This window comes from Sinohyriopsis cumingii, chromosome 11 (assembly GCF_028554795.1).
Source record: "Sinohyriopsis cumingii isolate HCF-2022 chromosome 11, ASM2855479v2, whole genome shotgun sequence".
Lineage (NCBI taxonomy): Eukaryota > Metazoa > Mollusca > Bivalvia > Unionida > Unionidae > Sinohyriopsis > Sinohyriopsis cumingii.
The window spans coordinates 108,880,400-108,894,048 of NC_142971.1; the positions used below are offsets into that span (position 1 = coordinate 108,880,400).

The 13,649-nt window shown below is 33.6% G+C and overlaps 1 protein-coding gene across 5 annotated transcripts in view; it reads left to right on the top strand.

Annotated features, from left to right (window-relative positions):
* The window catches only part of LOC149789265 (neuroglian-like), a 237,891-nt gene that overhangs the window by 211,525 nt on the left and 12,717 nt on the right, over positions 1 to 13,649 (top strand). For all 5 annotated transcript variants that reach the window (XM_089975441.1, XM_089975442.1, XM_089975440.1 and 2 more), the window contains 3 exons: positions 4,004 to 4,165; positions 11,857 to 11,985; positions 12,934 to 13,009. In XM_089975441.1, the coding sequence (XP_089831567.1) occupies positions 4,004 to 4,165; positions 11,857 to 11,985; positions 12,934 to 13,009 (367 nt within the window). The remainder of the gene's footprint in view (positions 1 to 4,003; positions 4,166 to 11,856; positions 11,986 to 12,933; positions 13,010 to 13,649) is intronic.

The following is a 13,649-nucleotide window of genomic DNA, read 5'->3' on the forward strand; positions in this document are numbered from 1 at the left end:
AAAAACAGCAAAACACAGTATGTACATGTCCAATGCCTGCATGACAATGCTTGTCCATTATCTTGAATAAGTGGATTTGTCCAGCCCTTCATCATGACAGCAGAAAAGAACGTATAATTTTGTATTGGTCTTTGTTCATCTGAGCGACAGTCCATCTTTCCATGCTAAAATGGTCACAGTTTAATAATTTGTATTGGTCTTTGTTCATCTGAACGACAGTCCATCTTTCCATGCTAAAATGGTCACAGTTTAATAATTTGTATTGGTCTTTGTTCATCTGAACGACAGTCCATCTTTCCATGCTAAAATGGTCACAGTTTAATAATTTGCAAACAGCTGATTATCCGTAAATAAAATAATGTATACATATTTAGAGATACAAGATTATATTTTCTTCCTTCTAGTGCATTTGGATATAGTATTTTATAGATAATATGGTATTTATTGGTAATATAGTATTTATAAGTAATAAGTAATATGGTATTTATAGATAATACTGTATAGTAATTATAGGTAATATGGTATTTGTATGTAATACTGTATGGTAATTATAGGTAATATGGTATTTATAGGTAAGATGGTATTTATAGATAATATAGTAATTATAGGCAGTATGGTGTTCATAGGTAATATGTTGTTCATAGGTACAGTGGTCCCCTCTTATACAGCCATCCCTTCTGCACCAAGAAAGTGGCTGTATAAGATGGGTGGTCTTTCCAGAGGGGGACTATATTTGTGACAAGTATGTGTATGTAGTAAGAAAGCTATAAATAACTTCAAAGCATTTAATATCTTCATTTAATAGTAGCACTAATTATTAACAGGTTCTTCTTGTCTTAAGAACTGATTTTATTTCAAGCTAAAATACATTAATAGCTCTTATTCTTAAGCATGAAATGTGAGTGGGTATTGTTGACATGGCAAAACCATTCAAACATGTCATTTAAATCTTGGTACATACATTGCTTGGCATTTCAAACAATTATCTTTCCATTTACTCCATATTCCCACTGCCACAGGATATTCTCCTAACCTGTTATGATGTTGTATATTTGAGTCTTCCCAAAATAAAAATTTTCAGCAAGAAATCTTCAACTCTGCCTATTGTTGTCAAGTTGAATAACTTTTACTTTTTCTTCTAAAGTATTCATTCTCCATTTATGCGATATGTCCAACTTTTGTAATTGACCACTTTGAACACGGCACACTGAGACAAAATCAATTTATAAATTACAAATATAGATACTAATAGAAAGTATGATTTGCACTCTGTTTATGTGTGTATGTTTTTATAATAGTTTCTTGAGATTCAATCAATTTATTTCATCTTCCAAACACCATATAAAGTCAACAGTAAATCTGCCAGCATACGACAAATATGGCCATTGATGACATTTTTCAGGAACTATCTATAAATAAATTGATACATGTACTTCACGTGATTTTTGGGGTCTTTGTTTATAGGTAATATGGTGTTTATAGCTAATATATTATTTATAAGTAATATGGTGTTTATAGGTAATATGGTATTTATAGGTAATATGATAATAAGTAATATGGTATTTATAGGTATATGGTAATTATAGATAACTGTATGAGATATTTGACAATTCACACACAATAACCTGTTTATTATATACAAATAAAATATATCTGGACCTCTGCAGTTTGCATTTGGACTCAGCTTGTAAGAAAGTATATATGGTATATAAATAAATATATATTAAAATATACTCTTCATTAAACATCACTAACAATTTCATTCATGTCAAACATAAATATATCAGGCAAATTGGACATTGTCTTGATGTAAACAGTTGATAACATACTGTCTAAACTCAGTCCTTATTGCCAAAGTATACTTCTTGATGATGACGTATCTGGATAGATACTGTTCATTTATGTCCCATGTTAGAAGTATGGGACAAAAATTAGAAGATATAATAAAACAGTACATCTAGGTGAGTGTAATATTGTAGACTAAGAGAGGTAATTAAGTAAAGAACTATCAGAATGGTGTGTGTCAGAGTTATGGGACTTTGAGGTTGCACATGAGTTTTGGGGGGTTAAATATTGTTTTATGGTATTGTCATTGTGGTGGCAGAGAAGCCAGTTGAAATACTGTGGTTTCACTAATTTTCATTAGATACCAATTTTCTTGGATTTCATTGCTAGCCTGCACCATCAATAAATGGACCCAATGAAAAATGACCCACATATAACAAAGTACCCCCCCCCATTTTCTGACCGTGTTTTCATACCTACATATCAACAAACATATCAACAAAGCTGTATGTTGTGAGGCTGACTGTGCTTTCATTCCTACATATCAACAGAGCTGTATGTTATGAGACTGAACTGTGTTTTCATTCCTACATGTCAACAGAGCTGTATGTTGTGAGACTAACTGTGTTTTCATACATACATATCAACAGAGCTGTATGTTGTGCGACTGACTGTTTTCATTCCTACATATCAACAGAGCTGTATGTTGTGAGATGAGTAATGGATAGAGAGAAGAACAAGAAAAAGCTTAAGATATTCAAACACTTGTGTCATCAAAAATGAAAAAGAATAATCTATGATACTGATATATGAAAATTAGATAAAAATAAAATACATATTCAGATCCAATTCTTCATTTAAGTGAAACTTTTGTCAAAAAAGGCACATGAAAGCATGCCTCTTATTTCCATGCATGCTTACTCCCAGTGGACTGTGAAATACTATTGCTTAATACACTATCACTAATTAAACACTATTTATATACACTAATTGCAGCAGAATATGGAAGCATACACTTTGCTGATTTTTTCAAATAAAACCACTGAATCAACATCATGTCCATCAAGTCACAAATGCTTGCCAAGTAAATAATCCTGAAATTGTTGAATCAAACAAGTCCATCATTCTCAAAACCACAGGTAATTAGTTCCAATCTTCCATACGCTTTTGCAAGAGCTGCAATTTATCAATTCTAATTTAATTGGCTTGATGAGGTTTTAAGGTCCATTAATATTGTACACTGATTGTCACTAGTGATGTCTTCCTTTTCCTTGACGGTCTCCATGACCAATTTAGCATACCACTTGTGGAAATATTATTTTAAGTCTTCTCTGTAGTCTTTATTTGGTATAAAATTTAGCGATTGAAGTTTGTTCATACAATGCAGCTCAAACAAAGGGGTGATTCCATTGTTTTTCAATTTATATAGCATCTTTGCACTTTTATGGGTTCTGAACACACGTAAAAGATTGACAATGCTTGCTAATTACATTGAAGAAGGAGCAGCTGGTCACATGTTTAGTTCTCATGTGAAATGGTGACATTATCAAAACTGGAGGAAATCTAAATTGAATTTTACCAGTTAAGTTAAGCTGCTGTGTTAAGACAGGATTGTAAGAAAGTAATTGATGGTAGAACTTTATGAACAGTAATTTAAAGAGATCATGTATATCTAGTTTAGTAGCCAATTAGATTAATGTTGTTGGCTGCATCAGCTTCCTTTGATTTTAAGTATAAGTCGACGATCTTGACAGGTGCTTGATTTGTGCTCATACAAGTGGTAGCATTGTTTTAGCACATGAACTGAACACATTTGTTGTCAGGATTGTTCTGTTCTCTGTTCTGGATATTTATACGGAGTACTTAAATGAGATTAAATATCTACAACAAATATGCAAACTTTGACAGGAAAAACCACAAATCTAGGTACCCAAGAAAATGTTTTTTTTTCTCCATACAATATAAAAAAAATTCAGACCAATGAAATTATATACAGTAATGAACCATTAAATGGGTCACCATGTTTCTTTATTCTTTTGCTGGGAGATAGTAATAATAAAATATCATGCTGGCAGATTAGGGTCTATATTGTTACCTGTAATTTCATGAATAAAGTATAGACCCTGATCTGTGAGTTTATTATGCAACAACAACTGGTCTGGTTCTGTGCTATTTGCAGTTAAGTGCACTTTATAAACAGTTAAATGTCATTATCCAGGGGAAAGTGAATGGAAGAAAGGTCCCGATGAGACACTTTATCACTGGTCAAACATCTCAGGACTGCAAACAGCCACCAGATATGAGGTCCGCATAGTAGCATCCAATGGCCACGAAAAAATTGCTAGTGACATTAAATCTGATGTCATCACAGCTGGAGCAAGTAAGAACAATTTTAATGATCACACATTATTTGAAAATTACTGTTGCATTACAATTTTTGTTCTATACCTCTGCTCTGTCCTGTAGAAGGGAATATTATCTGTGTCCACATGCCTGTCTTTTCCATGTTTTCTACAAAATCCTAATATTTGCTTCCTCCAAAAATAATGCAGAGAGATAAATGAAGCTTGTTACAAAGACTTCATCTCTAGTATTGAGGTTGAGATATAGTCTGAACTTATTATTATGTTAATATATTTATAACATTTGATTTTTTACTGAAAGATCCATTTTCCATAATTACCACTCAATGTGCCTCTTTGCACATTGCTACTCTTCATTTTTGGAGAACTGTTTTAGTCTCCTCAGGTATTGGAAGGTAGGGCAGAATTGATGGCCATTATACTGATATTAGCTAATGAGATTAATTTTTAAGCTGTTCATCATAATTGATAATGTTTTTGATTCGGAACAAGAACTATAAAAATCCAACTCAGGATTAATATCAACCCAAGATCGATGTACACTTGTAATATTCAAAGCACATCATGTCACTAAAATGCCCTTCAGTTAAGTGAAATGTGTAAATGATTAAATTAATTACAGTGTAATATGTAATTAAAAAGATGAAATCTAAACATGTTCAAAAATCAGTTACATTATATTGATACATTAATATATTTTGAAATGGAAAAGAACATATTAAAGTTTATCTGGTATGCTGATTGATCATTCTATTATATATATATATATATATATATATATATATATATATATATATATATATATATATATATATATATATATATATATATATATACCCCCAGAAATATGCATACATATACAGATACATATACATTGTTTCCTCATATTCTGTTCAAATTAGCCAGTAAAGTATACTGCATTATAAGTAAGGTTGCCAAGCATGCTTATAGATTAGGCCTATGTCTGGTGTTGGTCATTTGTCACACATAAAGATTGAAATTTTTGACTTCTTTCAAAAATGCTGGGCTTATTTAGATCAGTTTTGGTAAGAATGTTCCTTACAAAATGTTCTACCAATATTTTCTTCGGGGTGATACCCCTAACACTGTTGTGGTTTCCAGAGCAACCAAAATGGAATTTTTGACTTCTCCACCACGACAGCTTGGCAGTTTTGATAAGATTTAGTAGGAATGTTTCTCAGAACATGCACAGTAATTTTTATTTTTCCTTGGGTGGCTTCCTAGCAAGAGTTTGGCTTCCATAGCAACCTTGCAGAAAATATATTTTCAGACACTTCTAAATGGCTCAGTCATTTTCAATTTCAATAAAATTTGGCAAGTTTGTTTGATAGGACCTGCACTATCAAAGTTATGTCACATAGCAAAGGAGGTGTGGCTTCCATAACAACTTGATGGAAATCATGTTTTCAACTTCTTGAGAACAGTCAAGCCAAATTTAATATGATCTATCACATCTTGTCTTAGATTGTTCCCCTAGCAACATTGTGGATTTCTTAGCAGCTGGTAAAAAAAAAAATATTTTGACTTCTTTTGAATGGTTGGGTCAGTTTCAATCAAACTTTGTGTGATTGTTTGTTAAGATATGCAATGTCAATATTGTGTACAGGGTTGTTTCCATTAGGACAGTGAGTCTTCAATAGCAACCATGTAGACAAACTATTTGCAACATTTTCTCTAGAACAGTCTAGCCATTTTTTATCAGACTTGGTAGGAATATTTCTTAGGATATGCTGTACCAAAATATTTTTTTCTGGTGGCTCCCCAAGCAGTTATACGATTTCCTTAGCAACCAGATGGAAAGCCTATTTTCAATTTCTTCTTTACAACATCTGAGCCAATTTCGATCCAACTTGGTAGGAGTGGTTTTTAGGACATGCTTTATCAAAGCTGTGTTTGGTGTGGCTCCCCTAGCAATAGAGTGGATTCCTTAGCATACATATAGAATGTCTATTTTCAACTTCTTCATTAAAACAGCTTTACCAATATTGATCAAACTTGGTATGTGTGTTTCTTAGCACATGCTCTGTCAGTATTCTATTGGGTTGCAACATAAGCAATCAGTTCGAAAACATACAAATGAAACTTAAATTTCATTATGTATAATTATTGTTACTAGAGTTTATAAATACAAAAACAAACAAACAAGCAAAATATCATCAAACAAGTTTTCTTCCAAAACTACCTTGCAATATCATACTAGATGTGATAGGTAGAGTCCTACCACAAATACCTTTTACATTTATTCCAAACATGTCAATGGACCATCTAGTCCAGCTTAAGTCACACAGTTACCAATTTGTACCAAATCCTTACACGAGTTTTAGTCAACCCAAAGCACCTTTCTTATCACTACATTTGTCATTTAGATGAATGTATGTCAGGTGAGATATATCAAATAGTTAGTTGAGATATAATGGAGCCATATTGTTCAAAACTATGTGCACAAGGCTAGCATTTCTCAAAAATATTTGTTCACATACTGTTAACATTTTAATATCATTCATTTCATTAGGGATGTTTTCAGCATCATCTGAGTCAGCAAGCTCTTTTCTTGCAAGCAGAATAATTTGTAAATATTCTTGTCAGAAGTATTTCCCCAGATAACATTACAGTATTTTAGGTATGGTTCTGTATTGCATTTGTAATATAGTAACCTATGTTTAGTTGATATATATGGCCTTATCTGCTAAATAACTACAGACATGAATTGATTCTATGACATATGACTTGAATATGATCATTCCATTGCAAATTGTTGTCAACTATCACCCCAATGATTTTGTCTTGGGTAACCATTTCTAGGCAAATTTCATTCAACTTAAGATTCAAGTTGTTATTTTCCAATTTCATGCCTTTTTCCATACATACCAGCTGCACCTGCAAATGTAGAGAGTATAGTTTTCATTTGAAATGAAAGTTTTAGGTCTAATAAATTTCCACAAACATGGAAAACTGCCAAGGTTACATAATTGCATAAAGTGGGAACAAAAGATGATATAAATAACTACAGACCCATCTCTATCCTTCCTTGTCTCTCCAAATTACTAGAAAAACATATACATGATTCTTTTCTCTCCTATTTGAACACTTATGATTTGACCAGTACTCATGACAATGAGTCTGATTTTTGACAGAATTACTCCTGTGAAACTGCACTTATATCTTTGATTGATAAATGGCTGAAAGCATTAGATCATGGAGAAATGGTAGGCACTATTATGGTTGATTTTCCTAAAGCTTTTGATCTTGTAGACCATGAAATTTTGCTTGAAAAACTAAATATCTATCAATGCAGTGAAAACTTCCTAAACTGGTTTACTTCTTACTTAACCGATAGAGTTAAAAAAGTATCTTTAAATGGTCAACTTTCTCAAAGTAAAAATATTAATTGTGGAGTACGACAGGGCTCTATCCTTGGACCATCAGTTATTCATTCTATTTATCAACAACTTACCTCTTAAGATAGGAACTTCAATTTCTTCCACTGACCTCTATGCAGATGATACTACATTGTCTGAGATGGATAAAACCAAAACAGTACTTGAAAATAATTTACAAGATGCTCTCAGCAGACTTCAAGTATGGTGCAAGGAAAACAGTATGATCATAAATACAGAAAAACGAAAGTTCTACTAGTTACAACACAACAAAAATGAGCAAGTCTAGATAGCGACAAACTCCAGGTTCTATTTGACAATGTGATCCTTAATGTGACCTCTCATGATGAAATTCTTGGTGTATTCTTAGATAACAATCTTACTTGGTCTCTTCACATTAAACACATTTAAAAAAAGGTTAATTCTTATCTTTAGCTACTGAGGAAAATCAAAACATACATTCCTCTTCAGTATAGGGTCATCTTTTATAAAAGTTATATTCAGCCATATCTGGACTATTATAATGTAATTTGGGGTAATACCTCTAGTTTAAACATAACAACACTTTTAAGACTCCAAAAGAGGGGACTGCTCTGGTGGCCTAGTGGTTTTGATCCTTGGCTGAGTCATACCAAAGACTTAACAAAAATGGTACTAACAGCTGCCTCGCTTGGCACTCAGCATTAAGAGGCTAGTGTTAGGACTGGTTAGCCTGGTGTCAGGATAATGTGACTGGGTGGGACATCATGCTACATGTCTGTGGCATGATGCCCCAGAGCTAGACATCACTGTAAACTGCTACACTGCAGACATCATAGTGATATGACTGAAAAATTGTTAAAGCTACGTTAAAAATCCAAATCACATTTAATTCTTGATCAATATATAGACAATTTCCAGGGTACAATGAATAATATAAAGATTTTAACAATACATGAAAGAATATTTCTTAGAAAGGCCAAATTGATGTATAAAGTATGCAGAAAAGCCATTCCTTTCTATCTAAGCAATATCTTTCACCAAAGAGATGCTGATGGTACTCCAAATTTAAAGTTCATAAGAAGTAAAAATTACATTATACCAAGGCCAAAGAATGAATTGTTTAAAAAAGTTTTCAATATACTCGTCCACTGGTACTGAACAACATTCTCAGTGACATAAGGCAGGCTCCTAGCATTTCTTCTTTTCATAATCGATGTCTCAAATGGATAAAATCTTTTGACAATTGAACAGTTCTAGTACAATAAATACCGCCTGCTTTTTTGTAAGTTTGCGTCATTTTCACAGTTGAATTTTTCAAAGCAGGATGATATTTTATATTTTATATATGTTTTTGTGTTCACAGATGTCTGTGCATGTGTTCCAGGCTTAATACTTTGATTTTTAAAATCACTTAATTATTTATAAGTGTCAAGCCAGATTCTTCACATCATGCTGTATATACTGTATATATTGCACATAACAAACAGAAGGCCTCAAGGTAGATTAGTTCTGTAACTAACTGAGTTACCTTCTCTAGATAAAGTCTTTATTATTATTATTATTATTATTATTATCTATAAATCTATCCTAAATAAGGCTATCTGAAGGGAAACCTTTAGATCTGATTTTAGTTGTTTGAAATCTGATAGTGTTGTATCATCTGCATATAAGTCAGTAGATGAAATACATTTTCCTATTTTCAGTGTCAGATCATTTATGAAAATGAGAAACAAGAGTGGTCCTAGGATTGATCCCTGTGGTACTCCACACAAAATTGGTTCTTCTTTAGAAAAATTGCCATTTTTTGTGACACACTGTTCTCTCATTGTTAGATATGATGTAATCCAATCATTCATTGAATTATCACATTGATAAATGTTAAATTTGTTGATAAGAATATCACGATGAACAAGGTCAAGGTCAAGGTCAAAAGCTCTTTGATCAACTTGTATGGATTCAACTAATTTTGCTTGATCTAAGGCAGTAATCCATCCATTTAGCATGGAGATCAAGGCTGTCTCACAGTAGTTTTTTGTGAACCATGATTGTGTTTTAATAAATTAAGTTATAGTTTGTTAGGTATATAAAAAAAATTAATGTTTCTCAATTACATGTAGTTTGGACAGAGCTGGTACAATAGACATAGGTTTGTAGTTACTGTCATCTTTGCTACCAAACATGTGAATGGGGTTAACATTTGCCAATTTCCATGTCCTGGGAAACACTGAGGTGGATATGCTTATGTTACATATGTATGGTATGCTGTCAGGTATTATATCTGCAGCAGCCATCTGGAGACATGGTCAGGTACTATCTAGACCTCTTGATCTCCTTGTTCCAGTAGTTTAAAAAAATTTCAAAACCTTTTTCTTGCAGAGATACAAAATTTGTGTCAGGTGGAATTTTTACAATGGTTTCCCTCATTCTGAAGGCTATTGCTGACAAAAATTTGTTTAATGTATTTGCTATTTCAACTATTGTTCTACCCCTGGCATGAACATAATGCACACATACAAGTATGGTGGTGTGTGTGACTTACAGTACTAATTGTATGGTAAAGAATGGGAACCAGTCATATGTGTGAAGATGAAATTGAGTATATATGGGTTTGTCAGGCCAGGATTGGTTGATACTGATATTTTTGTGTAAAAAGAATCTTTGGAGAGCTTATCCTAGTTGTAACTGAAACAAAATAAACATCGTTATATAATTGAATTCTAGTTTTTTAACAGACTTAAGTTTGGAACACTCATTACTGAAATTAGCACCTGACTTTTTGGTGCAGAATTGACAGCACGTTTCAAACACACCTCGATCCACAAAATGCCACGGCTCATATAGTTTTCTCTATATAGAAGCTGTCATCCAGATGCATCTATTCTGATAAATATAGGTTTGACCATGAACACTCAAATATTTAAAGTTATTGAATTTTTTAATATCAAAGTGCTTTAATAGGTTTACTATAAGAACTATTTTAGTAACTTGAGTCCTACAGCCGCATTGCTTATCAACCATTCCTTCTTCACAGGTCCTAGGGAACAGTTTTGGAGTGTGTCTCATAGCATCTGCACCTTGTGAAGGTGCTAAGGGGGCCAATTTGTACTCGCATATTACATCTTGGTTAAGATCTTGCATTTAACTCAGGTTTTCTGTACCCTGCATGCATACTGTTATACCTGAAATCATGAAATTTGGTGACTACAACATCCTCATCCCAAAATAGGTCATTCTGTCCCAGCTTTTATGCTACACTGACTTGCATTTTGTGACTTAGCTCTGTTCATAATAGAATCATGACACTAGATGATTGCATTCATGTCAGCCAATGCTTCACCCTACAGCAAGTGAATGTGACCTACATTTTACTGGAATAAGTTGAGATTTGGCTTTTAATTCATAACCACATAGGTTTTTGCCTCCTGGAATCATGAAACTTGGTGACAGGATTCAGTTTGATGAGCACTATGCCCTCATCACAAAATAGGTAACTATGACCCACATTTCATACTTCACTGACAATGGTTAAACTTGTATCTTAACTGCTCATGATTGAATCATTCAACTAAATGGTTATATACATCTTATTAATTAGTACCACACCTGTATCACAGGGTCTCTATGACCTACATTTCACATCTTACAAGCTTATTTTGTTTTCGATTTTAGCTCATGACTTTTTTTTCGGTCCTATACACATACAATACTATTTAGAATCATGGCACTTGGTGAAGGGAAACTTCTTGATGAGCATTATTCCTGTATTGCAGAAGTAGGTCAATATGTGCTATATTTTACACTTTACTGACATGTTGTTATATGTGATTTGGATTTTTAAGGTAGCTTTAACAATTTTTCAGTCATATCGCTATGATGTCTGCAATGTGGAAGTTTATAGTGATTATCTAGCACTGGGGCATCATGCCCCAGACATGTAGCATGATGTCCCACCCAGTCCTGTTATACTGACACCAGGCCGACCAGTCCTAGCACTAACCTCTTAATGCTGAATGCCAAGCGAGGCAGCTGTTAGTACCATTTTTGTAAGTCTCTGTATGACTCGGCCGGGGATCGAACCCATGACCTCTTGCATCCATGGTGGGTGCTCTAACTACTAGGCCACCGGAGTGGTGACTTGATGTTAGAATCAAGAATCTTGATAACTGGATGCATCTCAGTGTGCATGTTAGTAATACACCCTCAAAGACCATCATGACCTATATATTGTGCTGTACTAGCAGATCTTAGTTGATATTAATCCAAAGATCCCACTTCTGACACCATTGTTGCATCATTACTGTATTTCGTCTTTTTCTGTTCAATTTTAGGTCCTGTTGCAGAAGCTGGTTTTGTCACAGCAGGTTGGTTCATAGGGATGATGGTAGCCATTGCTGTTCTCATTCTGATTCTCATTATCGTCTGCTTCATCAAGCGCAGCCGAGGAAGGGCATACCATGGTAATGTATTAAATTTTCTGTTTGTAGCTCTACTGGTCAAAGACCAGAAGAGCTTGTGCCGTAGCCTGTTGTCCATTGTTTACACATTAGTTCAAGTTTGCTATGCTGCCTATACAATCAAGATGATTGCCATGAAACTTTATAAACACAATCAAACCAAGATCTAGTTGGCTCTAGATGAAATTGGTACCCCTCATTCATCTAATAGCAACCATTCTAAGTCTTGATATGGCTACTTCTTCTGAATGAATGGTCATATTAACATAGTGCTTTCACTTAAAGATGACACATACTAAATCTGGTGCTGAGCTGATGTCTAACATGACTGCTATGATGGTTACCTTGACATTTCTATTGCTAATTCTCCTAACTGGATGGCAGTATTGACACAGGGTTTTCACTAAGTTACTTCTGTTATGAAAAGAAAATGGTGCCTGTCAAAGAACATCTTGAAAAGCTTGTTATTGGTACTTCTTCTGAATGGAAGGTTATATCAACAGCAAGTTTTCAGCAAATACTTCATATGGTCTGTAGTTAGCCCAAAATGAATACTATGCTGATTCAACATCCAACATGGCCACCATGTCAGTCATCTTGAAAATTGTATCACTGCTTCGCCTAAACAGATGGTAAAATTGACATGATGTTTTTCCCAGAAAACTTCTTATGATATGCAGTTGCCCATTAATAAAAATGGTAAATTAGCTCACAAGAGAACACTTGGGTTGGCAAAAAGAAACTGATCTCTCAGGGCAGGTTTTACTGTAGTGATTAATGTAGAGATTTACACAGAATGACAATTATCCACTGTAAAAAAATGTATAATATTCTGGTGCAAAAAAAGCATAAGTGACCAGATAAACACCCCTCCCAGCAAGTAAGTACCACTCATTAATTTAGACTCTTAATGTCTTCCAGAATAGTGACAAAAGATATTGTGTTTTTTAGTGCAAGAAAAAGAAAGGCTTAATGGTGCAGACCCAGAAGGTGGAGAAGGTAACCATAACAATGACATTCCAAGAAGGTAACTATACTTATACCATATACAGGGTGTTCTACTTGCCCTGCAATGATACAGTGAGACTTTTGTTGAGCCATACAACAATCAAAACTTATTTCATAATTTATGTTAAACAAAAAGACGTGACCTGCTGAATGTTTCACTCTTGGACTGCTGGATAAAGAATTTTGATAGTCTTGACACAATCTTGATGTCACATTGATGTAATTATTCTGATGACCTGTAGAGATGCGCAAACAACTGAACTTTGAATTAGGACTATTCTAATAATAATAACAATAATAATAATTTTATTTAAAGAAGAAACTCAGTTGGACCATACAATTATATGTAAATGATATACAATTTACAACTTGGATTATCTTGGACAACAAAGCTACTCTGCTAGATAACTGATCTATAATTACTGTAAAATGTATACTAATCATTAGAATTAAATTTTACATCATTACTAAAAAAATGGCAGTGAATAGGATTTGAAGACTAGTAATCCCTATGTTGAAATGGAATCTTCCAAGGGTTTTAACAAGACTGCTTGATGGTGCATCTACAAGAAGAGTAACCCTATCTGTTCTCTTCCAATAGCCCATCTTGATTTTCTGTATCACCATTACCCAAAAATAACATCAGTATTCTAGATGTG